Source organism: Myxocyprinus asiaticus, chromosome 10 (assembly GCF_019703515.2).
Source record: "Myxocyprinus asiaticus isolate MX2 ecotype Aquarium Trade chromosome 10, UBuf_Myxa_2, whole genome shotgun sequence".
Lineage (NCBI taxonomy): Eukaryota > Metazoa > Chordata > Actinopteri > Cypriniformes > Catostomidae > Myxocyprinus > Myxocyprinus asiaticus.
Genome location: NC_059353.1, coordinates 11,167,814 through 11,192,918, shown reverse-complemented (window position 1 = coordinate 11,192,918; position 25,105 = coordinate 11,167,814). Strand labels below are relative to the sequence as shown.

At 36.9% G+C, this 25,105-nt stretch overlaps 2 protein-coding genes across 6 annotated transcripts; both read right to left on the bottom strand.

Annotated features, from left to right (window-relative positions):
* Positions 1–167: 167 nt before the first annotated feature.
* LOC127447045 (homeobox protein PKNOX1-like) lies at positions 168–14,429 on the bottom strand. 4 transcript variants are annotated; one of them, XM_051708528.1, is made up of 11 exons: positions 14,352–14,429; positions 12,822–12,933; positions 11,416–11,546; positions 6,271–6,442; positions 6,000–6,170; positions 4,636–4,750; positions 4,418–4,515; positions 4,191–4,319; positions 3,984–4,060; positions 2,245–2,408; positions 168–1,652 (listed from the first exon to the last, which is right to left on the bottom strand). In XM_051708528.1, exons 2-11 carry the CDS (start codon positions 12,873–12,875, stop codon positions 1,465–1,467), a joined length of 1,299 nt encoding a protein of 432 aa, XP_051564488.1. In that variant the 5' UTR covers positions 12,876–12,933; positions 14,352–14,429; the 3' UTR covers positions 168–1,464. The 4 variants fall into 4 exon arrangements, with proteins under 4 accessions (XP_051564488.1, XP_051564489.1, XP_051564490.1 ...); XM_051708529.1 differs by lacking the exon at positions 14,352–14,429 and adding an exon at positions 14,147–14,336; XM_051708530.1 differs by lacking the exon at positions 14,352–14,429 and adding an exon at positions 13,197–13,303.
* Positions 14,430–14,663: 234 nt separating this feature from the next.
* On the bottom strand, positions 14,664–24,735 carry LOC127447071 (NADH dehydrogenase [ubiquinone] flavoprotein 3, mitochondrial-like). Of its 2 annotated transcripts, none has more exons than XM_051708583.1 (3): positions 24,633–24,735; positions 22,027–22,132; positions 14,664–15,751 (listed from the first exon to the last, which is right to left on the bottom strand). In XM_051708583.1, exons 1-3 carry the CDS (start codon positions 24,675–24,677, stop codon positions 15,579–15,581), a joined length of 324 nt encoding a protein of 107 aa, XP_051564543.1. In that variant the 5' UTR covers positions 24,678–24,735; the 3' UTR covers positions 14,664–15,578. The 2 variants fall into 2 exon arrangements, with proteins under 2 accessions (XP_051564543.1, XP_051564542.1); XM_051708582.1 differs by having other exon boundaries at positions 22,021–22,132; positions 24,633–24,734.
* Between the last annotated feature and the right edge of the window lie 370 nt (positions 24,736–25,105).

Genomic DNA, 25,105 nt, shown 5'->3' with positions numbered 1-25,105 from the left:
TTCTTTTCTTACAGAAAGAAGAAATGTTGAAATCCTCTACTATCAGCTCTGATTATTGAAACAACTTGCTGTTTAATTGCAGGAAATAAGATATCAGGATACGCTGGGGAAAGGGAAAAACTGCCACCGGGTGCAACTCTTTGTCATATAGAATAAGAAATTATGTATATTATGTGCACTCAAATTTGAAAAAGTTTTGTTTATTTGATGTAAATAGTCTTATACAGTACTTGCTACTGTTTTAAACAATAACCTCCCAAACAATCTTGTGAAGTGTCATGAAGAACAACACAGAACCTGCAATGTGCTTTTGAGGCAATAAATAGAGACAAAAAGGAAAACAGCCCCAACCATGCAAAATTGTCATTGTTCCAAAACTTTATAAAGCCTTACTATGGAATACTACTGTAATTATGAGTCTTTAAATAATTATAAAATGCACACAATTAACAAACATTTAATGTAGTAGTATGGCAAAAGATTCAGCCTTGACCTTTATTTGACTTTGATGATAATATTTAATGCCATCTTCATGAATCTGATATGATAACTGATATGGTAAACTTTGTATACATTAGATTAAAACTACATTGAATCTAAAGGCTCTATCCTATAGAGCAAAAACAAAGAACCCCCTCTGAAACAAAGGAACAACTTTAGCTTAAGGACAAACATTATTTAACTGGAAGAGACCTTGCTTTAATGGATATTACTGAATTTAATCAATGTATTATGCTTTCTGTGTTTATCAGCTAAATAGTTTTACAAAAGAATACGTAAGGCATTTTGCAACTTGTGTGTGTTAAAACCAATTTACATATTTAAGAATGGTTTTCAATCCATCCTTTTTTGTTTTTCTAAAAAATGTAAAGCATCCCCTGAAAACAGGGCAGATAGCTATGTTTCTGTACATAAATATTCCTTATAAAACACAAACTAATAAAAAACAACAACGGAAAAACAACACTTTTTTTTGTACAGCATTAATATATAAAAATAAGAATCTCTTTTCTTCTCAGAAGTGTGAGAATATTGGAAGAAAACATTAGCATGCAGTGTGAATAAAACAGCACAAGGACAAACTCTTAAAATCTTGGCATTTAAATGAGTTACAATAGAAAACAAAATCATTACCAAACATTCACTAGCTTAAAAACTTGCCTCTGGGTGTTAGGTTTTTGCTTCTTATCTATTTTCTAGAAGTGTATCTCTTACATAAAAGTGCACTCACCTGCACAACTATGCAGTAAAAACGGGTGCTGAAATGCAATTCTTCATACATGGCAGCTTTCAGTAACATTGTGCTCTCTTTAAACTGTTCATGTGTGTTTGTGTTTAATATATAGGCCAACGTACAGTACTTCTAATTTTTTGTAGTTCAGCTTTGCTGAGAATCTATAAGGGGACTGGATCACTTGTGCCAATGTAAATGTAAGCATGCAGTGTGTTCTGTATCCTTGTGGCTTAGTTGCTAACATCTAAACCCAGCCCGGTTATGTTGGAAGATGACAAGGTGTCATCTTCATCATCGCTTTCTTCTGATTCATCCTCACTGTGATTCCCCATCATGACTTGCTGCATGGCAAGAGTTGCTCCATCTGATGAAAGCGCCTGGAAGCCATCTACATTCATCCCAACTGTAACCATGCCACCTGCACAACACAGTAACAGTAAATATATCATTCGTCAATTTTTTAGTATAGAAACAATGAACAAACTTTTTCCAAAATTACTTTGTTTCTTTTTTAATATCCTTCGTTACAACAAAACTTGGAAACTCAGATATGCATCTTTAGCTATAATTTATCATATATACCATGTCATATAACCTGTAAGTAATTAGTCTGAAGTTTTACTAACCTAATAACATAGAAATGATTCTCAACTTGAGCAGGACATAACAACTGGCTCTCCAGTCAGCAAGTGAGTTGTCTGATTGATTGAAATCATGATTCAGACCAATGACTTCTGTGTTCTTTTCAATGTGACTCTCCAATTGGTTTAAATGACATATTTAAAAGAACCGCACCAATCAAGCGATTTATTCACAAATTGGACAGTATGTTGCGCTTGTTCATTTTTGCATGCAGTCAGTGAGGACAATGCAATAGAAAATCGTGTTCATTGTCGATACATTTTTTCATAGTCTTTCCCGCTTATTATATTTAATTCACAAGCTCGCACACTCAGCTAAAACATACATACATATTTGCTGTGGTGCAGGAAACAGTGTTGAGGTCATACCAGCTTGCATTGTGAGCTGCTCCTGTGTTCCAGAAGAGGCGACGGTATCAGACCAGAAGCGATGTAGCGGGCGGGTCGGAGGAGTTTTCTTCTTGGTTTTGGGTGTCTCTGTGGAGCTGGCATCCAGCATTGGCTGCAAGATCCGTCTGCGAGCATTAATGAACCTACAGAACAGACCCAGACAATAGTTTGCATCATTTGGTATCGCAAGGGAGAACGGAAGAAAAGTACTATTGACATAATTAATGCTGTAATGAATGAATGAACAAATTGGGAAAAACAATACTGGGTCTATTCCAAATCTAGTAGGCTGCTTTGCTCTCTACTGTCTTCATAGACAGCAGCCTTTTAAGGCAACATCCTCACTGCCAAGGAATCTCATAAGTGATTTGGAAAGCTTTGTATAGGCAGCAACTCAAAGCAAAGGGAGACTCGACTCGATTTCATAGTTTAGCCAAAGTGCCTTTAACCCTTTAAGCTCGAATAGGAGAGAATTCAAAAAACAATTTTTTTAATAACTACAGTCTTGACCAACACAAAATAGGTATCGTTTTAAAGCTTAGAAGCTGTACTTTCCAATGTATGCAGGCATTATGACCAAAACTGAACAAGTGCTTTGAAATTTGCAGACAAATCAGAAGTGTTCCATTTTGATAATTTATTAATAATTTTGCACTGTAAATATTATTTTAATCAGTTAAAACATCAAACTGATCAAATAGCCATGTGTCACGTTGTTGGAAAGTTGTGCCCAATTGTTTTACTCACAAATAGGTTCAAAAATATAGTGAGTAATAGCTAAGTACATGTCTTTGAAATGTATGTTTCATGTGAACAGTTGTTGCTTATATGCCACATTTTCGCTTATAACTTCACGAAAAATACTTAGATGAGACGATTATCTTTCAAACGAGCCCACACACAATGTAATCGGATGCGTACATCATTATATAATCCACATGAAGCACAATAAAATCTTTAAAAACACCCTCAGAGCTTAAAGGGTTATGGCAAGTCAAGTCTTCGGGCAGTAAACGTAATTTTCTATGGATACAGGTACAGCTCCTATATACTTGAATGTGGAAAGACCGAAATCTCCCAAAGAATTGGTCGTTTACGAGCATATAACATTTTTCAAATCAGCAATCAAATTTGACAACAATCGTATCATAAATTGTACTTCTTTAGCTCATTGAAGCAAATACACTATTTTCAGGCTGGTCCATGTAATGCGCATACACATTCTCGAGTAGACAATTTGTCTTTTAATTGTAATGCGGGACTTCCATTCCTAGATCCACCATATTCAGCGTTACGATTTCTCCCATTGCTAAGTATACTAATGACCCATCTCATTCAATACAGTCTCTGGTTTAGTGTTAGCATTTTGCTAAGCTAATGAGGTGGAACTCTTAATAAGCATAAAAATTCACAGCACACAAATAGTGTGTAAAATAGTCAATTTTTAAAAAGATCAAACTATTTTTTATTGCTACTTTTCAGAACTGAATGAATGTGTATATAGTCAAACAGTTTATTTGTAGTAATTTATCTCGCATCATATGGATTTTTTTCACCAAGTCTGTTGCAGTGCATGGGTTTTGTATCTTCAACAGAGGATACATGCAATGCTTCCTTGGAGAAGACTGTCTTCGAAGGCAGCATGATTATGCTACCAACCTCTCGAACATCCTTCGCACCTATGCTGCCTGCTTTGTGTGACTGCTAGACTGACTTACCAATTGTTGACTTGGAGTAAAGTCAGGTTTGTTTGAGTTGCAATCTGTTTCTTCTCTTCCTCAGTGGGATAGGGGTGCTAGGTGAAGAAATTGCAAAAAATATATAAATAAATAATAATAGGAGTGTTAATTTATATAAGGTAAAACAGCAGCAGCAACAACACACTGAATGACTATCATCACTCGCTTTTTCAAAAGTTTCCTCACCGCGATGTGCTGGAAGAGCCAGGTGCGCATGACGTTGGTGGCTTGTTTGGGAAGAACGCCACGCTTGTTTTTAGACAAGCTTTCGTCTGCACCGAAAAAACTCAAATCCTGATTGAGCTGAAGTTGTAGCTAACAAGAGAGAACAGGAAGTGAATGATCAGGTTGTCTGTGATCGTTGTGCAAGCAGGTTGTGCTTTATATATAGCCTGTTGGAGTTTACTGCAAACCTGTGAGTTCTGAATATGTATTGTTCCAGGTGAGATAGCTTGTGTCACTACTTGCCCCTGTGGTGTAACAACAGTCACAGGCTGATAAACTGTATTACCTGCACACAAAGTGGAGTTACCAGAGTGAGAGGGACTGTGCAACCAGTTAGGATGTTATTTTAATGCATATATTAAGATAATAAAAGCCCACAAAAAAACTAGGGATTTTAACAATGTACCTGTCACCATCTGTGATGGACTGACTGTTGTCATAGTAACATTGCCTTGCTGAAGGCCTGATGCAGACACCACAATGCTCTGGGGGCTGAGGGCAGCTGAGAAAGAGCTGGACATCTGCAAAGAAAAAAACCCTCACTGTTATACACTTAATACTATTTGTTTTAAGAGTCAGAAGGCCAGAAATAAATGGCACTTTTGAGAAATAGGGTACAAAAGTACAAATTTACTCAAACTTATTTTTCAACAAATGGTCAGTGAAAGGTGCTTAAAGTTCTTAACATTTGGAAAATGTTGATTGTTAATCTCAGGAAGTCTATATGATTTTCAAGTTGTTTTATTTACTTTTATTTTACATCAAGTTTGCCATCTTGTTTCCAAAAATATAGGACACTGAATCTGAATACCGTTTAAAGGGACAGTTCACCCAAACAATTTACTCACCCTCATGCCATCCCAGATGTGTATGACTTTCTTCTGCTGAACAGAAACAAAGATTTTTAAAAGAATCTCTCAACTCTGTAGATCTATACAATGCACGTAAATGGTGGCCAGAACTATTCGGGTCCAAAAAGCACATAAATACAGTATAGAAGTAATCCATATGACTCCAGTAGTTTAATCCATATCTTCAGAAGTGATATGATAGATCTGACTTTCACTTTCATGTTCTTCTTTAGCTTTTGGCAAGTCACATTCTATCGCCACCTACTGGCCAGGGAGAAGAATTTATATTATAAAATGACTTAAATATCGATCTGTTTCTCACCCACACCTATCATATCACTTCTGAAGATATGGATTTAACCACTGGAGTTGTATGGATTACTTTTATGCTGCCTTTGTGATTTCTGGAGCTTCAAAATTTTGATCACCATTTGGGATGGCTTGAGGGTGAGTAAATGTTGAGAGAATTTTCATTTTTGGGTAAACGTTCCCTTTAACTTCCTGTTTTATGTGAAAAACAATGTGTTTCTGAAAAACAAAACAAAAATAACTTTACAATAATTTCAATAAACAATTGAAATAAAAAACAAGAACTAAAGAAACTATGATAGAATGGGTAACAGGGTTGCAAAAACAGTTGCAAATTCAGCCTAAATTAAGCTATTGGTAGGTTGGTAGTTCTTGATAAACATACATTATTGGCAAATATACAGATATCTGATGTGTTTAAAACGACCTACTTTACATGCTACGTCAATTTTATGTACTAAAATATTAAGATACTTTCTCAATCTTATCTAAAAGTTCACACAACAAAAAACATGGGACTTGTTTGCTACTGGTTCATCAAAGTGTCCCCTATTCATGGAAAGTGCCAAATACAAGGGTTAGCATAAGAATCACAGGTAAAATCGTCCACCTGGTCATGGTCTGGAGAGTATGGGCTGCCTGGCTCTCCGCTCAGCAGTGTCTCACTGTTCATCTTGGTCTTGAGACAGGCAATGTAACGGCTGCAGAAGTCCTTGCACAGGTCACTAACTTTTTCTAGCTCTAACAGATGAATCCTCAGCACCTGGATGGCCTTGATAATCTGAGCACAAGGGAATATAGTAGTAATCTTGGTCACTGTTTGACACCATGATAACATATCCAGGAATTAAAAATACACACCATCTGGGCAAATCTCTTACCAAGTTGTCGAGGTCAGGGTCTTCACTAAAGAACGTCTTGCCCTCTTTCTCCTGACTGCGCACAAAGTTCTCAATGTCAACATCAAAACTGGCTGAAGTTACACAGTCAGAGCCCTGAGTGGACTGCTCACACTTCTCAAACAGCAGAGCCAAAAGAGGAAAAAGGGGATGCCTGGGGGTGAAAAAACATATGCAAGAGATGATACTGTTGAAGTCACTCCTTAAAAGGAATATTCTGTGTTCAATACAAGTTAAGCTCAATCGACAGCATTTGTGGCATAATGTTAATTTCCACACAAATGTATTTAGACAAGTACCTCCTTTTCTTTAAAAAAGCAAAAATCTGGGTTACAGTGGGGCACTTGCAATGGAAGTGAAAGGGGGCCAATCCGTAAACATTAAAATACTCACTGTTTCAAAAGTATAGCCACAAGACGTGAACAATGTGTCAACATGATTTTAGTGTGATAAAATCACTTACTAACCTTTTCTGTTTAAAGTTATAGCCAATTTTAAAACTTCTTTGCCATGACAATGTCAACAAACCATAAAATGACTGTAAAAATGCTGATTTAAACAACTTTACAGCTCACATAGAACATGAGTTTTAACAGAAAATTATAAACTTCACATTTCTGCCTTTAAACCCTCCAAAAATTGGCCCCATTCACTTCCATTGTAAGTGCCTCACTGTAACCTCGATTTATGATTTTTTAAAAAGAAAAGGACGGACGAGTAATCAACAGAGTTGTTCAAAGTGCTTCACAATTTAGAAATGTAAAAATAGTAAATTAACAAACACCATCAACACACATACACATACATTTTAAAGCATTATAAACTCTAATACAAAACTGCATATACAAGATGAGATCAATGTCAGAGCAGGTATCTCCGATACTCAGGATTCCCCTGATTCAAATGCCAATGTAAAAAGATGTGTTTTCAGCTGAGACTTAAACTCTATAGATGGGCCAAACGAGTATAATGGGGAAGATTATTCCATAATTTAGGAACAGCTACAGAGAATGCTCGATCACCCTTTGACTTTTGCTTGGACCGAGGGACAGCCAGCAACATTTGGCTTGTAGATCTCAGTGGCCTAGAAGAAGTTTAAAGGCTTAGGAGATCTGCAATGTAATGTGGAGACAAACTGTGTACTGCTTTAAAAACAAATAAAATCTTAAAATCAATCCTGTACTGAACCAGCAGCCAGTGAAGATATGATAACACGGGGGTAATAAGCTCCCTTTTTTAATGCCAGTCTGTAGCCTGGCTGCAGCATTCTGTACAAGCTGCAGGCGGGACAGTTGCCGCTGACAAAGTCCCGCATAAAGAGTTACAATAGTCCAGCCTGGAATTAATAAAAGCAAGAACTACTATATCTAAATCTTTGAAACTAAGTATGGGTTTTAGCCTAGAAATCATTCTAAGCTGATAAAAGCTGCCTTGTACAACAGAATTTATCTGTTTATCAAAGCAAAGGGTTGAATCAATTATAACACCTAGATTTCTCGTACTGTCTTTCACAGTTATCGCTAAAGGAGCAAGAGTACTGGTTATCTTCTCTGTACAGATTGGTGAACCAAATATAATAACCTCTGACTTTCATTAAGCTGAAGAAAATTGTTAGATAACCAACTTTTAATATTTTCCAAACAGTCCATAAGGGACTTCAGAGACTGATTATTCCCAAATTTCAAAGGGACATATAATGGTGTCACCCACATACATGTGATAAGAAATGGCATGATGGCGGCAAATAGACCCTAGAGGGCGCATATCAAGTGAAAAAGAATAGGACCCAAAATAGAACATTGAGGGAGGAGGAATAGTTTCTAATGTTCACAGAAAATGTTCTATCATGTAGATAAGAATCAAACCATTTTAGCACAGTCCCTCCAATGCCAGCATCACACTCCAAATGGTCTAAAAGAATTAAGTGATCAACAGTGTCGAATGCTGCGCTGAGATCTAAAATGATTAAAATTACAGACAGCCCAGAGTCAACAGCTACTAATAAATCATTTACAACTTTTAACAGAGCGGTCTCTTTGCTGTGACTGGCTCTAAATCCTGATTGAAATTTATCCAGGATATCATTCTCTGATAAAATAAAAAGGGGAAATTTGAGATTTGGCGAAAAATGTTAGACACTGTGGGGTCAAGACCATTTTTTTTTATTTTTTATTAAAGGATGAACCACTGTATGTTTAAGACAGGGCAGGATGATACCATTAGTTAAGGAGCTATTTACAATGGACTGTATACTAGGACCAATGGAGAAAAACAGGTCTTTATAAAGTCGAGGAGGAATAAGATCTAAAGGAGTGGACGTCGGTTTCATATGATTGACTATGTCCATTAAGATTGGAATAGAGACAGGTTCAAAACAGTCAAATAAACAAGAACTTGGAATGGGAATCGCCAGTTCAATACTAGAAGATGTAATATGCGATCTGATAAGATCAGTCTTGTTTACAAAAAAGTTCAAAACTTCTTCACAGGCATTTGGGGTTAAATCTACGAAAGGTGAGGTAGCCGGATTTAGCACCTTGTTTATGATGCTAAACAAAACTTTTTGGCAGTGTGCATTTATTAATTATATCTGAGAAATATTTTGTTCTTGCACCTTTGACTGCATGCTGGTATTTACTGTGAGAATCTCTTAACATTTCATAGGAGATCTGTAACTTGTCTCCCACCTGCGTTCGCTTTCCTACAGACCTGCCTAAGAGCACACATCTCATTGTTAAACCATGGCTGAGGTTGAGATTTGGGGACGTTTAAGTCGGAGTGGAGCAACATCATTTATAATGTCCAGACATACAGCATTAAAAAGGACAGTCTGTGCCTAGGGAGGGCTTAAGGGCCTCAATAATAGTGAAAATGGGCATGCTACATAAGCCTCAGCAAAATTATTTGCTGTAGACTCATTAATAGGTCAAAAAATGGCAATCAGCAAGTCGACTTTTAGAAGAGGAAGTTTAACATTGAAAAAAACAGGTTTATGGTCAGATAGATAACTGTCCTCTGTAAACACATTATTAATGGATAAACCCAAGGATAAAATCAGGTCAAGAGTGTGACCATGCCTATGTGTAGCATCACAGACTGACTGTATTAAATTAAAAGAATCAATATGTTTAGAGAACTGTCTTACCAGTGGTTTAGACGGACAACATACAGTTGAAGTCAGAAGTTTACATGCACCTTTGCCAAATACATTTAAACTCAGCTTTTCACAATTCCTGACATTTAATCATTGAAAACATTCCCTGTCTTAGGTCAGTTAGGATCACTACTTTATTTTAAGAATGTGAAATGTCAGAATAATAGAAGAGAGAATTATTTATTTCAGCTTTTATTTCTTTCATCACATTCCCAGTGGGTCAGAAGTTTACATAAACTTTGCTAGTATTTGGTAGCATTGCCTTTAAATTGTTTAATTTGGGTCAAATATTTTGGGTAGCCTTCCACAAGCTTCTCACAATAAGTTGCTGGAATTTTTGCCCATTCCTCCAGACAGAACTGGTGTAACTGAGTCAGGTCTGTAGGCCTCCTTGCTTGCACACACTTTTTCAGTTCTGCCCTCAAATTTTCTATCGGATTGAGGTCAGGGCTTTGTGATGGCCACTCGAATACCTTGACTTTGTTGTCCTTAAGCCATTTTGCCACAACTTTGGAGGTATGCTTGGGGACATTATCCATTTGGAAGACCCATTTGTGACCAAGCTTTAACTTCCTGGTTGATGTCTTGAGATGTTGCTTCAATGTATCCAAATAATTTTCCTTCCTCATGATGCCATCTATTTTGTGAAGTGCAACAGTCCCTCCTGCAGCAAAGCACCCCCACAACATGATGCTGCCACCCCCATTCTTCACGGTTGGGATGGTGTTCTTCGGCTTGCAAGCCTCACCCTTTTTCCTCCAAACACAACGATGGTCATTATGGCCAAACAGTTCAATTTTTGTCTCATCAGACCAGAATACATTTCTCCAAAAAGTAAGATCTTTGTCCCCATGTGCACCTGCAAACTGCAGTCTGGCTTTTTTATGGCGGTTTTGGAGCAGTGGCTTCTTCCTTGCTGAGCAGCCTTTCAGGTCATGTCGATATAGGACTCGTTTTACTGTGGATATAGATACTTGTCTACCTGTTTCCTCCAGCATCTTCACAAGGTCTTTTGCTGTTGTTCTGGGATTGATTTGCACTTTTCGCACCAAACTACGTTCATCTCTAGGAGACAGAATGCGCCTCCTTCCTGAGTGTTATGATGGCTGCGTGGTCCCATTAGTGTTACTTATATATAGTATACTTGTGTACTATTGTTTGTACAGATGAACATGGTACCTTAAGGCATTTGAAAATTGCTCTCAAGGATGAACCAGACTTGTGGAGGTCCACATTTTTATAATTTTTTTATGAGGTCTTGGCTGATTTCTTTTGATTTTCCCATGATCTCAAGCAGAGGCACCGAGTTTGAAGGTAGGCCTTAAAATACCTCCACAGGTACACATCCAATTCAGTACACCCTCTTTAGAAGTTAATTGGCTAATTGTCTAAAGTCTTGACATCATTTTCTGGAATTTTCCAAGCTGCTTAAAGGCACAGTTAACAGTGTATGTAAACTTCTGACCCTCTGGAATTGTGATAGCCAATTAAGAGTGAAACAATCTGTATGTAAACAATTGCTGGAAAAAATTACTCGTGTCATGCACAAAGTAGATGTTCTAAATGACAGTTTGCTAATATGAAATCTGTGGAGTGGTTAAAAAATGAGTTTTAATGACTTCAACCTAAGTGTATGTAAACTTCTGACTTCAACTGAACATGGATATTAAAATCCCCAGTGATCAGAAGATTATCAGTGGTGGGAACAATGAAAGAAAGAAAATCTGAAAAGTCCTGTATAAAGTCCTTATTATATTTTGGCGGGTGGTAGATAAGAGCACAATTTACAGTGTGAGTCAGTCTTTTCGGAGGAATGGTAATGTATATTAGTCCACAAATGCTGTCGACTGAGCTCAACTTGCATTGAACATTGAATATTCCTTTAAGGTGGGTTCTCATTGACCCAACAAATACCAAAGAGGTAAGATTTAACTTGAGACCATGTGTGTAAATTCTGACAACAATCATGTCACCTATATATAGAGGCTTTGTCGGTATCCATTTGTGTCTGTGGCTCAGTGGATACAGGGCTGCTTGATCTTCCTGTGTTTCCATTTGCAAAGCCCCTTTCAGACTCACTGTCCGCTTGCTCCATTACCTGCATCTAATAAGGGGAGAAACGGTGAAAATAATAATCATTTCATTTCATGTACTAGTTCTAATGATTTATTTGACTTTGTTTTTATGTTTTGACTGAATTCTATGCATGTTCTATGCATTCTAGTACTGCTGTGATAATGTAATTACTGTTATCAACTCCAGATTTGTTAAGTATTCCAAAAAGAATTAGATTTGCATTTCCTGAAGGAAATACTAGTGCTTGCAAGGCAGCAAAAGAATAGTGTTAAAGTTTTATGTTTAAGGCTTTGGTTCTGTGTAAATGAAATACTGCATCAGAGCCAATTTGCCATTGTCATGACACTCAGCATGTGTCTTGTTTTCTGTTGTATATGTAAGAGGATCAACACATAATGTGACATCGATTTTAAGGTGTAAAGGCGATTATAGATGGTTAAATAGGTGCAAATAGATAAGAAAAAAATTATTCAGAACACAGTATACAAATATTAAGATGACTTAATCGATGTTGCATTTTGAATAGCAAACATTCTATTAATGTCAGTCAATGGTAGATTTTCAATTTTTAATCTTAAATTTCTTAAAAGGGATAGTTCACCCAAAAATTAAAGTTCTTTTATCATTTACTCGCCGTCTCAGATGTGTATGACTTTCTTCTGCAGAACATAAATGAAGGTTTTTAGAAGAATGTTTCAGCTCTGTGGGTCCATACAATGCAAGTGAATGGAGGCCAAAACTTTGAAGCTCCAAAAAGCACATAAAGGCAGCATAAAAGTAATCCATAAGACTCCAGTGGTTTAATCCATGTCTTCAGAAGCAATCCAATCAGTTCTGGGTGACCTCCTTTTAACTATAAATCCTGACATCTGCATCATGATTTCAAGCTTTATTACACTTCGAAGTGCTTGATGCATGTGCAGACCGCTAGATGGCATTAGGAAGAGTAATCGAACTTGACATCAATGCATTGAATGGGCGAACAGAGCTGAGATATTCTTCTAAAAATCTTTGTTTGTGTTCAGCAGAAGAAAAAGTCATACACATCTGGGATTGCTTGAGGGTGAGTAAATGACAGAATTTTCATTTTTGGGTGATCGATCCCTTTAAAGGGTATAGCTTAACATTTTCAAAAACACATAGCACACCCAAGGCCGAAATTATTAGGCTGTATGGTAAACAGTTCTGGCTGAATTAGTAGGTTAAGTTTAATACTTAACGTTAAGGGGTTTAGATCAAAACCCTAACCAGAAAGTTAGATGAATGTTAACACACTGAAAGTTATATAAAGTATCATGCCCACCTTCTGTTCTCCCTTTTGATATTTGTCAATTGACACAGACTGGGCAGCCATCATATTTAAAGTTGCCTCGGCCAACACTGCAGCATTATATGGGCATGCAGCAGGAAATTACCTAAGAATAATCACATGCAACCTTTAAAAAAAAAAGCAGCTTTCAACACATTGAGTATAATCAAGATACTAAATCACTTTTGATATAATCCCTTTTCAGCCTATAAACTTAACCAACATAAAGATACTGGTCTAAGTAAAACTTATGGCCAGTAGGGAGGTTGTAGAACATAAGTGAATTGCTTAATTTTTTTTTATTACTATAATCAAATGGGCAATGCATAATGAAAACCTGAAATGAATTGCCCTACTATATTTACGTACTTCAGTGGTTTCATGCCTTCCTTTATTTAAAAAAAACAAAAAACAAAAAGTGAATGCGCACAGTATGAAAATGCATCCAAAAGGAAGCCTAAAGTTAATGTATTGATATGGAAATGACTGTGCACTGTAGCGCCATTTCCATGTTTTACAACACACACCCATCCACTATCAACACCACACAGCTCTGCTGTGGCGCCAACACTGTTATCCGTCTCGCTGCTTGAGAACTTCAATCCACGTGTTTTTAAGCACGTTGTTTTAATAATGTACATATATAATATATTTTACCTAATACAACCGTGCAAAACTATGGTCACTTCACATATTGGTAAGGACAGTTTCAACTCAAATGCATTTGATAATTTGAATAAATCGTGAATAAACAAAGGAACCAATTTTACACTTACAAAAGCCCAGCGAGCTTTGTTTGTGTTCAAGAAAATGGTTCTTTTAAATCAAACTGAATGTAAAACAATAAACCGAGACACTACAGTCAGTCCGCGATTATGTTTATTTATTAGCCATGGGCGCCGACCAAACTTTGTTGAATGTGAAAACGCTCGTCACCTTGTATAAATAGATAAAGTAGTGTGTGGTTGTAAGTGGCACAGTATTATGTCATGCAATAAATAACAGGAGTATCAATGGGTGCTCCAGCAGAAAACGCCATACTCATCTCTAGTGAACGAGAAGAGCAGCAGTTAGCTCGTTAGTACACACTAGCCCGTTAGCAAACACAGGAGGATCTCGCACTCAGCGCAAAACCGCAACACTATCTCTCTTAACCAACTAATTCTTAAATGAGCCCCTAGAAGTCATTACATCTGTAATTAGTATTATTATTATCTTAAAAAGCACCTATACATTTATTCAAGACCGGCTGACGGGGCACAGAGAGAGGAGGAGGCAGAGCCACTAAACCCGGGCCTGTACTCAGCGCTCGCCCTTACTAGAATAGAAACCTCCTGTCCCTTAAACACCCGACATTCTTGTTCCTTCTAAAGATTTTCAGTCCAAGCGTGTCTTGACTGTGCCACACAGCTCCCAATAGCCCCTAATAGCGTATGCTCTCTTTCCCTCAGCCCCAGACATTCTTTGTGAGTTGATTGTTTGATTGATTGAAACGGAAAAAGACTAGTTTGAGTGACAGCTTACCTGGGTGCCAATCTTCGTCACACTGACAAGCGGCTGCAGCAATCGGGATCCGCATTTGTCGCACTGCGTCATCACGCAAGGGGACGCAGGGCATGCTAGTCATGAATATTTATGAGGAGGGCGGAGAAGTGATGTGAGATACGCCACAGTTTTCGCCCCCGGTGAATATTTTGAACATTCCCTGTTATGGGAGTGTCATGATCAAGCCAATTTGTTTTAAATTCCGTGACAAAATACTGACTAAGCAACTGTGCAATTTAGTTGTTTGATATTCTACTCCTAAATGTCATTTGTGTCCTGATTTTGTCATCATTTAGAATCAGAATGAGCTTTATTGGCAAGTATGCTTACACATACAAGGAATTTGTCTTGATGACAGAAGCTTCCAGTGCATAAACAATACAGCAAAGTCAGAGATAATAATAGAAAATAGAATAAAAATAAAAAGTGATTCTTTTTTTCTCCAAAAAGTGAACATTATGCACCCTCATGTTGTTCCAAACCCCTATGGCTTCCTTATGTGAATGTTATCCTTAGTCACCATTCACGTTTACTGCATTTATTTCCATGCAATGAGAGTAAATGGTGACTGAGGCTATCATTTTCCCAAACATCTAATTTTTTGTTCCACGGAATAAAGTATTTTTTCCAACAAAGATTTTTACTTGCTTGCCAACATTTTCAAAGGACCTACCACAAAAATTATCCATTATATTTTAGCAACACGTTTTCAAGTGTCTGAAATACAAACGTATGCTTATATTTCCATACAATGTTTCATGCATTTATTTTTACAGCAATATGTCTGATTTTTTATTTGCAATAATGGCTAGAAATCTTACACTTATAATGTAACACCATGACAGCAATAAGCCTCATAGGAATAATGAGCAAAGTGTGCCAAACACAAGCAATGAAATGCATTCACAGCACTATTCATATTGCCTCCTATAGATGGCAACAACTTCAAGATCCTACCTGATTAAAAAAAAAAAAAAAAAAACTGGATTTTAGATCCCATTGCATAGCTAAATTGAAATAAATAAATAAAAATAACCAAACCAAAACCACTCTAAAGAAGTAAAATTGCATATTTAATTCCAAAATAACAGAATTCTAGCGTAAAGCTTAGGATTTGTTAATAAGCTCTCTAAAGAACAAAGGAACATGGGGAAGATACATGATTGTGGACAAAAATAGCGAGACTGCAGGCCACGCTGCGAGACATCAGTGACTGGGCGAGGGTCTGCCTGAGGAAGGCTGGGGCAGACGATGTTTAGACATTTCTACATCCATATCAGCAAAGGTGTACATGTTGTAGAGGTGGTGCTGCAGGTTCTTGTACGTGGTGTTGTCAAAAGGTTCAGGCTCTGGCTCCGGGGCTTTCTCTTGGGCTTTTTCTGAGAAAATTAAGAATGGAAGAGATTCAAAATGTGTGGAACTGGATAATACCAATAACACATTGACAACAAAGGGAAGACAATCATTTAAGAAAGACCTTAAACAATACAGTACCATACCCCCCAAAAAAACAAAAAAAAACAAAAAACAAGTTGTACCATGGTTTTTCATTCAATATCAGTAGCCATCTCTATTAGATTAGAAGAAATCTTGAAAATACACTACCAGTCAAAAGTTCAGATACACCTACAAATTAGTTTTAATACACATTTTTAGAATAATAGTAAAGCCATCAAAATTATGAAATAACACAAGTGGAAGCATGGAAAATAGTGACAAAAATATTGTAAATTATAATTTATACACACACACACACACACACACAGGCAGCCAAAGTTTGTTATAATGTACAGATTTTGCTCTTATGGAAAGAAATTGGTACTTTTATTCACAGAAGTGGCATTCAACTGATCACAATGTACAGTCAGGACATTAATAACATGAAAAATTACTATTACAATTTGAAAAAAATGTTCAGAACTTCTTAAACTTCAAAGAGTTCTCATCAAAAAAATCCACATTTCACCCCACACTTCCTGTAGCTCTTGCCATAGATGTGGCTGTCTTGTCGGGCACTTCTCACACACCTTACAGTCTAGCTGATCCCACAAAAACTTAATGGGGTTAAGATCCATAACACTCTTTTCCAATTATCTGTTGTCCAATGTCTGTGTTTCTTTGCCCACTCTAACCTTTTCTTTTTGTTTTTCTGTTTCAAAAGTGTCTTTTTCTTTGCAATTCTTCCCATAAGGCCTGCACCCCTGAGTCTTCTCTTTACTGTTGTACATGAAACTGGTGTTGAGCGGGTAGAATTCAATGAAGCTGTCAGCTGAGGACATGTGAGGCATCTATTTCTCAAACTAGAGACTCTGATGTTCTTATCCTCTTGTTTAGTTGTACATCTGGCCTTCCACATCTCTTTCTGTCCTTGTTAGAGCCAGCTGTCCTTTGTCTTTGAAGACTGTTGTGTACACCTTTGTATGAAATCTTCAGTTTTTTGGCAATTTCAAGCATTGTATAGCCTTCATTCCTCAAAACAATGATTGACCGACGAGTTTCCAGAAAAAGCTGTTTCTTTTTTGCAATTTTTTTACCTAATATTGACCTTAAGACATACTGTGGCAACTCAAAAACAAACACAAAGACAATGTTAAGCTTCATTTAACGAACCAAATAGCTTTCAGCTGTGTTTGATATAATGGTAAGTGATTTTCTAGTACCAAATGAGCAATTTAGCATGATTACTCAAGGATAAGGTGTTGGAGTGATGGCTGCTGGAAATGGGGCCTGTCTAGATTTGATCAAAAATGACTTTTTTTAAATAGTGATGGTGCTGTTTTTTACATCAGTAATGTCCTGACTATACTTTGTGATCAGTTGAACGCCACTTTGGTAAAGTAACAATTTCCTTCCAAAACAGCAAAATCTGTCCATTATTCCAAACTTTTAGCCGCCAGTGTGTGTGTGTGTGTATTATTAAAAATGTAGTTTTGTACAACACATTTAGTTAAGTGTGTCCAAATGTTTGATAGTGTACTTGAACAAGAAAAAAAAATAAAAATAACTACATAAACGTTTTAAAAGAAAAAAGGGATTACATCTGAGAGAACCAAGGAAGAGAGTTCCTTCTTTGTAATGAAAATTACTTTTTTATTTTCCATTTCACATTCTGCAGCTTAAGGTTAATTTACACTTTAACAACGAGAACAGCAAACTGCAGTTACAATGTGACAATCTTTCCATATTATTGTGCTATTATGCTCAGCTTTACCATAAATGTTCCTGTTATTAAACCAATACCACCCAAAATGTGTAATAACACATATTACATACAAAACAGCTACAGCTAAACTGCACAAACTGACAAATGACACTTCCCACATTAATGAATCTCAACATAATGCAATTCAACTTGTAATTAGAGAAAAAATGTATTCACAAAGTATCCAAGGGTGAAAAGTCAAAAGAGGCAGAGGAGGGTGATGTCAATAAGATACCTCTCAATCACTCCCAGCTTAAAAACACCAATATAGGATGGCTGGAACTGGAACAAAAATGGAATTTGGGGAAAATCATTAACATTACTATTAATGTTAGCATGATAACACAAACAATATTTAATTCACAAACAAATGTGTGCATCAAGCGAAGCATTAATAATTAGCCCTGGGAGTGGAGATGTTCATACATACAGGAGACAAAGACTGATAGAAAGAGAGAAACTGCTTTGCATTGTCCATATGATATCCATAAAACAATAAGCTAAAATAAGAGGCATGGGTTATGTTTAAAAAAAATAAAAAAAATAAAAAACTAGCTAAGGTTAATATACTTAAGAGTCCAAAAAATTTATTCATATATATACTGAACTTTACAATTGGCTTTATAGTGATAACGTTTATGTTGTATGAACATTTCATACAACTGTTCATTCAGCTGGCAAAAATTATCTGGTCATTTTAAAACTATAATTGGTTAATTTTCAGTTGTCTTTCATTTCCAGTTTCTATGAGGAAAAACTGAAATGAAAAGAGCCAAGGAGCCACAACCATTAAACCTCAAAATCCTTAGACATACTAAACATTATTATTATTTTGGAAAACATGTTTATTTCTCTACAGACCTACCTCGAAATGAGTGAACTGATTAATGCAACTTTACAATGCAGAGAGAGTAGAGACTGTTGAATTACATAGAAAATACATTTCAAGCCTAAACCCACCTTTAGTCCAAGTAGAATTAATTAAATGCTAGGGAAGCAATCATGCAAAGTAATCAGGTGAGACCAAGAGCATAAGATTGAAAATATAGTAAGTCACGCAAATTGATGACAATATGGTGCAGAGCTATAGTCTCTCCAGACTGACAGGAGCAAGAGAATCATGGAATGTAAAAATAATAATAATTTATGTGATTTCCAAGACTGGTAAAGTCACAGAGATTAATAAAATCTTTAAAAAGTCATGGACATTTCTATAGTAATTATCCTTTTTCTTTCTTCTTTCTAGTAGCTTATCCAGTACTGTAGAAAATGTATGGTAGTGTGTCAAGGAAATTCATTGGTGGGAACCCTTGAGTTAATAAGTGAACTAAATAAAAATCAATGCAAATGTACAATGAAAATAAAATGGTGCAAGTCTACTTGAGCAAAAGCAATTGTGTTCAAACTCACTGTAGCCATGAAAAGACTTGAGTGTTATATAAGGAAAACTCCACAAAGAATGATCTAGAGAGAGAAACTGAGTAAAGGTGATGTGTGGTGTACCCTCAGATGTTTTCACAACTTCTGTCTCAGCCTGGGCCTCTACAAAACCAGTCACAGGTGCAGGGTCTTCCAGCTCTTCTGGAGGGGCTTCCTCCGTTCCTGCCTCACCAGCAGCTTTGGCCATTGTCTCTGATGCAGCCTCAGATTCAGGTTTAGCCACAACGTCTCCAACAGCCTCAGAGACAACTGTTTGAGCCTTTGTAGCTACTCCAGGAACAGCTTCAACAGCAGTGTCAGATACTTCTTCAGGGCTGGCCTCTGAAGTGACCTCTGGGACAGCCTCAGACTTGATTTCTGGTTCCTTTTCAACAAGAATCTCCTCTGTGGGAGCAGCTTTAACTTCTGCTGCATTGTCAACCATCTCATCAGGGGTCACAACTGTAATGGATTCAATAGCATCTTCAGAAATTGCTTCAGTTGCAGAGGAGGACAATATAGGGGCAGGGTCAATAAGGGTCTCCGACGAGGGAGGAGGAGGGGACTTCTTCAGGTGTTGCTTTAATCACAGTTTCAGCATTTTTTGTGTGTTTCTCCAAATGAGACACTAGGTGCAGTGAACGATTCAGGTTCTGCTTACTTTTCAGACATATTTACTTGTTCAGTTTTTTAGAACAGGAGCTTTCTTTTCTTCTGCTGCTTTCTCCCTAGATTGGACCATCGTTTCAGTCTTTGGTTTCACCTCAGATTTCTCGTCATCAAGAGTCAGAATCACTGGATGTTGAGGACGAGGTGTCCTTTTGATCTTTCTGAACTTCTGCCTCAACATCAAAGGCCTTACTTTCTTCACTTGCTGTGGTGACTTGATCAGTAGCTCGAACTTCAGTGATCTTTGCATCTTCTAAAGCAACTTCAGCTGCTGCTGTATGAGCGACAGGACTGTCACTTGTCGTCTCATCGGTATTGGCTGTCAAACTTGCCTCAGCAGTTTCTGATGCTGAAGAGGCATTTTCTTTTTCCTTGGTCAGGACCTCTGCAGCTGTGGCTTCAGTTTCGAATTGGGATGGTGGAGTGGGCTGTTCTGAAGAGGCAGTAGCAGCCACCACATTCTCAGTTGTCACAATGTGTGCATTAGACTCAGACTCACCTGTGGCAAACAGTTTAGAAGGGAAGGCAACTACGAGCTTATAGGCTAGAAGAGAGGCCATCTCATCTGCCTCTATGGCTGAGGAAATGGCAAATGGGATAAAATATACACATTAAATTTGAGAAACCCACCTGTTCAACGGAACCATAGAACATATTACACACCCTTTTAAGGCAAGTCAATCCACTCGATGTCCATATTGCCAACACCCCTAGGCAGCTATTTTGCAAGTACAACTCCTATCTACTTGAATGGGAGAAAAGACTGAAATCTCAAAAACTGCTGGCTAAGCTAGCTGTTAAATTACATATGCCAAACCACTAATGAAATCTCACAAAATGTGTAAAATGAATACATTTAAATGGTATACATTTTTCTGCTTTTTCTAAAATCTCAAAAAAAATGTTTTGGTTGGTTCAGCTAATGTGCATGTTCGTTTTAGAGCAATAAAACAAATAACTGCCTTTACCAATAAAGCGACTGGCTCTTTTAACTGAAAGGTGGAACTTCCTTTCCAATAACCACCATATTAAGAATTGAGCTTTATCCCCTTCATTTTTCTACAAGTGATCCTCATCCTAAAACTGTCTCTGAACTTATTTAGACTTTGTCTCAAAATGATGACTTAACCTTCATACACCTTTTCATAAAAAAAGTACATCACTTAACTAAACACTTTAAAAGATTTTTAAACAAATACTGCATAATTGAAACTATTATTTTCCTCAGTACAAATTGTCCATGAAATAACATCACCTTCAAAAACATTGAAGATTTGCTTGATAAATGATAGTCCTGCCGGTACCTTTAAGGGAAAATGTGTTAAAACTGTATCGTTTAAAACTTTTATTAAAACTATTTCACCCTAAACCCAGGGGCTTAAAATGGTGTAACTTTGGATCCTCAACCAGTTCAGCCAAATATAACAGCTTATATGCGCTTAAATATGGCTTTATTAAATGTGTTTGAACGTATATTTCATGACGCTGGGGTATTAGCATTATGTACAGTGACGTCATTACTTGATGACGTAAAAGAACTGCTGAATTTTTTTTTTTTTTTCAACAGGTTCATTGAAACGAACCGTCCGAAAGAATCGGACTTGCCATCACTACATAACATCAGACTTTTAATTATAAACAAGCCCGAAACATACTCTTATTTTGAAAAGTCTGTGCTTCCATCACACAAGGGAAACAAATCACGAACTCTAACAATCATCTACAATGTGATTGTCATATGGGCTAATAAATACTGTATGAGCATTAATTAAATAACAGTAGATCTTCATTAATCAATTGTAGATCATTAGCGATCACTTGTCATTTGTCAAACATGTCATATTTTGTAACATTTTGCATTAATAATCATGAATAAGTCCATAAACAGTGATGGTGGCAGAGTATTGGCTCAGTTACAATGCTCTTTATGTAAATATTCACCAGATGAAGGGTTTTGGCCACAGAGGAACAAGGAGAAACTAAATAAAAGAATAATAAAATATCAGCGTCGATTTTTGCAGAAAACCAATAGTTTCAAAAAGCAACTATCGGTAACCGATTAAACGGTAAAACCGATATATTGGTCAACCTCTATATCAGACATTTTAATGTGTCTTTGGGAGGGCATGCGGTTGAAGGGATGAGGGTGGTCTAATTAAGTGGTGGAAGTCTGCAAGATGGCTGGAATGGCTTACAGCACTTTTAAGCACAAATATTGCATAATCACATGTAATCATGCTGTAGACATACCAGCGTGTGGAACTGAATGAGTTTCACAATGTGAACATGACTAAAAAAAAAAAGCATATTCAGAATTCAAACTTGAGATGGGAGATGAAAAAAAAGACATGCTCTTACTCTTACTTGCAGCCTTGGCCTTTTTTGCTGTTTTGGGTGGGACATCCGCTTTAGTGCAGAGTGCTGCAACAAATGGGGTCCTCTGTGTGCCCCAGCTTTCACGCAGGAGACACTGCATGAATACAGAAAGATATATGAAATTCAGCAGGTGAAATATAATTAACAGAAGTCTTACAACACAGCTGTAACAGGGTGATTCTCACGAAACCTAACAAGAAAGAGTCCTGCCCTATTTTACTCAAATAAATAAATAAATAAATAAAAATTAATAATATTTTATATGCAAAAGATTATGAAGCCTATATTTATGGCCATTAAGATTTTTTTTTCATTGTGACATTATTTTCATGACAGAGTAAGCATATTTTACACCCAATCCTCATTACCACAATGTAAATAATTATTATTTTGAAATATGATTAATTATGAAATAATTACCGCAATGTGAAAAAGCTATATTATTTAAATTGTAAAGTATTTAGGATACAGGCCTACGTCATAGCAGTACTGCCTTGAAATCCTTTCATTTTCAGTGATTTTACTTTATTGTACAGCATAATGTTTTTACTACAGTAAAAGATGACTTGAGTTCGCCCACTGTAATACGAATCATCACTAAAAACAATGTGAAGAGTAAAAGCAGTAGCGTGAGAATTGGGAAATGTGCTAAAGTGTCCTAAAAATACAGGTGCATCTCAATAAATTAGAATGTCGTGGAAAAGTTCATTTATTTCAGTAATTCAACTCAAATTGTGAAACTCTTTGGTTCTTTTAATTGTGATGATTTTGGCTCACATTTAACAAAAACCCACCAATTCATTATCTCAACAAATTAGAATATGGTGACATGCCAATCAGCTAATCAACTCAAAACACCTGCAAAGGTTTCCTGAGCCTTCAAAATGGTCTCTCAGTTTGGTTCACTAGGCTACACAATCATGGGGAAGACTGCTGATCTGACAGTTGTCCAGAAGACAATCATTGACACCCTTCACAAGGAGGGTAAGCCACAAACATTCATTGCCAAAGAAGCTGGCTGTTCACAGAGTGCTGTATCCAAGCATGTTAACAGAAAGTTGAGTGGAAGGAAAAAGTGTGGAAGAAAAAGGTGCACAACCAACCGAGAGAACCGCAGCCTTATGATTGTCAAGCAAAATCGATTCAAGAATTTGGGTGAACTTCACAAGGAATGGACTGAGGCTGGGGTCAAGGCATCAAGAGCCACCAAACACAGACATGTCAAGGAATTTGGCTACAGTTGTCATATTCCTCTTGTTAAGCCACTCCTGAACCACAGACAACGTCAGAGGCATCTTACCTGGGCTAAGGAGAAGAAGAACTGGACTGTTGCCCAGTGGTCCAAAGTCCTCTTTTCAGATAAGAGCAAGTTTTGTATTTCATTTGGAAACCAAGGTCCTAGAGTCTGGAGGAAGGGTGGAGAAACTCATAGCCCAAGTTGCTTGAGGTCCAGTGTTAAGTTTCCACAGTCTGTGATGATTTGGGGTGCAATGTCATCTGCTGGTGTTGGTCCATTGTGTTTTTTGAAAACCAAAGTCACTGCACCCGTTTACCAAGAAATTTTGGAGCACTTCATGCTTCCTTCTGCTGACCAGCTTTTTAAAGATGCTGATTTCATTTTCCAGCAGGATTTGGCACCTGCCCACACTGCCAAAAGCACCAAAAGTTGGTTAAATGACCATGGTGTTGGTGTGCTTGACTGGCCAGCAAACTCACCAGACCTGAACCCCATAGAGAATCTATGGGGTATTGTCAAGAGGAAAATGAGAAACAAGAGACCAAAAAATGCAGATGAGCTGAAGGCCACTGTCAAAGAAACCTGGGCTTCCATACCACCTCAGCAGTGCCACAAACTGATCACCTCCATGCCACGCCGAATTGAGGCAGTAATTAAAGCAAAATGAGCCCCTACCAAGTATTGAGTACATATACAGTAAATTAACATACTTTCCAGAAGGCCAACAATTCACTAAAAATGTTTTTTTTTTTATTGGTCTTATGATGTATTCTAATTTTGAGATAGTGAATTGGTGGGTTTTTGTTAAATGTGAGCCAAAATCATCACAATTAAAAGAACCAAAGACTTAAACTACTTCAGTCTGTGTGCATTGAATTTATTTAATACACGAGTTTCACAATTTGAGTTGAATTACTGAAATAAATGAACTTTTCCATGACATTCTAATTTATTGAGATGCACCTGTAATATCACAGTGCAAAAAAATCTTAATTGTCCTAAATGTAAGCTTCATTTATTTTTAATAATCATATAATCTCATTTATTTTATCTGATTTGAGGACATTTTCTTGACAGGTTTCATAAGAATTGCCCAAAGATCATTCAATTCGAGCATTTACTCTGGGAATATGTCCAAAGACGTCTATAAATTACTTTAAACATTTTTATCTGTAGTCAATGGTTACCTGTAATCTACTTACCACGAACTATCAGTTTACCAGTTTCAGTACTGAGGTTAGTTTTAACGCGTCTTCCCCACAATCTCATTCGCAAGGAGCTCGTTCAATAATAGCAAATATACAAAATATTTCAACATCTTTGAAGAAACAGAAAAAAAAAATGCTTCTTTTATTACCTTGAGAGACCCGAGTCGCCCTAACCTGAGCAGGGACGCCGCCATCTCTGTTCCCGTTATTATTGTCCGTGTGAAAAATAAAACACGATTCTCAAGTCATCAGTAGTTCCTTTTAAATGTTCAATGGGTTTGTACAGCAAGAACGTAATAAAAGTCTTACCATACTTTATGACGTTAATATAGTTTTAAATGACCAGATAGCATGTGGAGACAAACAATTAAACTGTTGACCTATAGACTATTAATGGATTCAGAAATGTACAACAAAAAGTTTCAAGTGTGTCAAAAATAATGTCTTATTGTACGGCCTTTTCATACCACCTGTAGACAGATCATTTTGGGGCTTACAGACAACATTTATCATAAGTGTATTGTAACGATAAATGATGTCCATCATTAAAACTCACATGAAATACCACAAAATTGCATTGTCAAATAATTCCTGTAAAGAGAAAACATACAGAACAAACAGA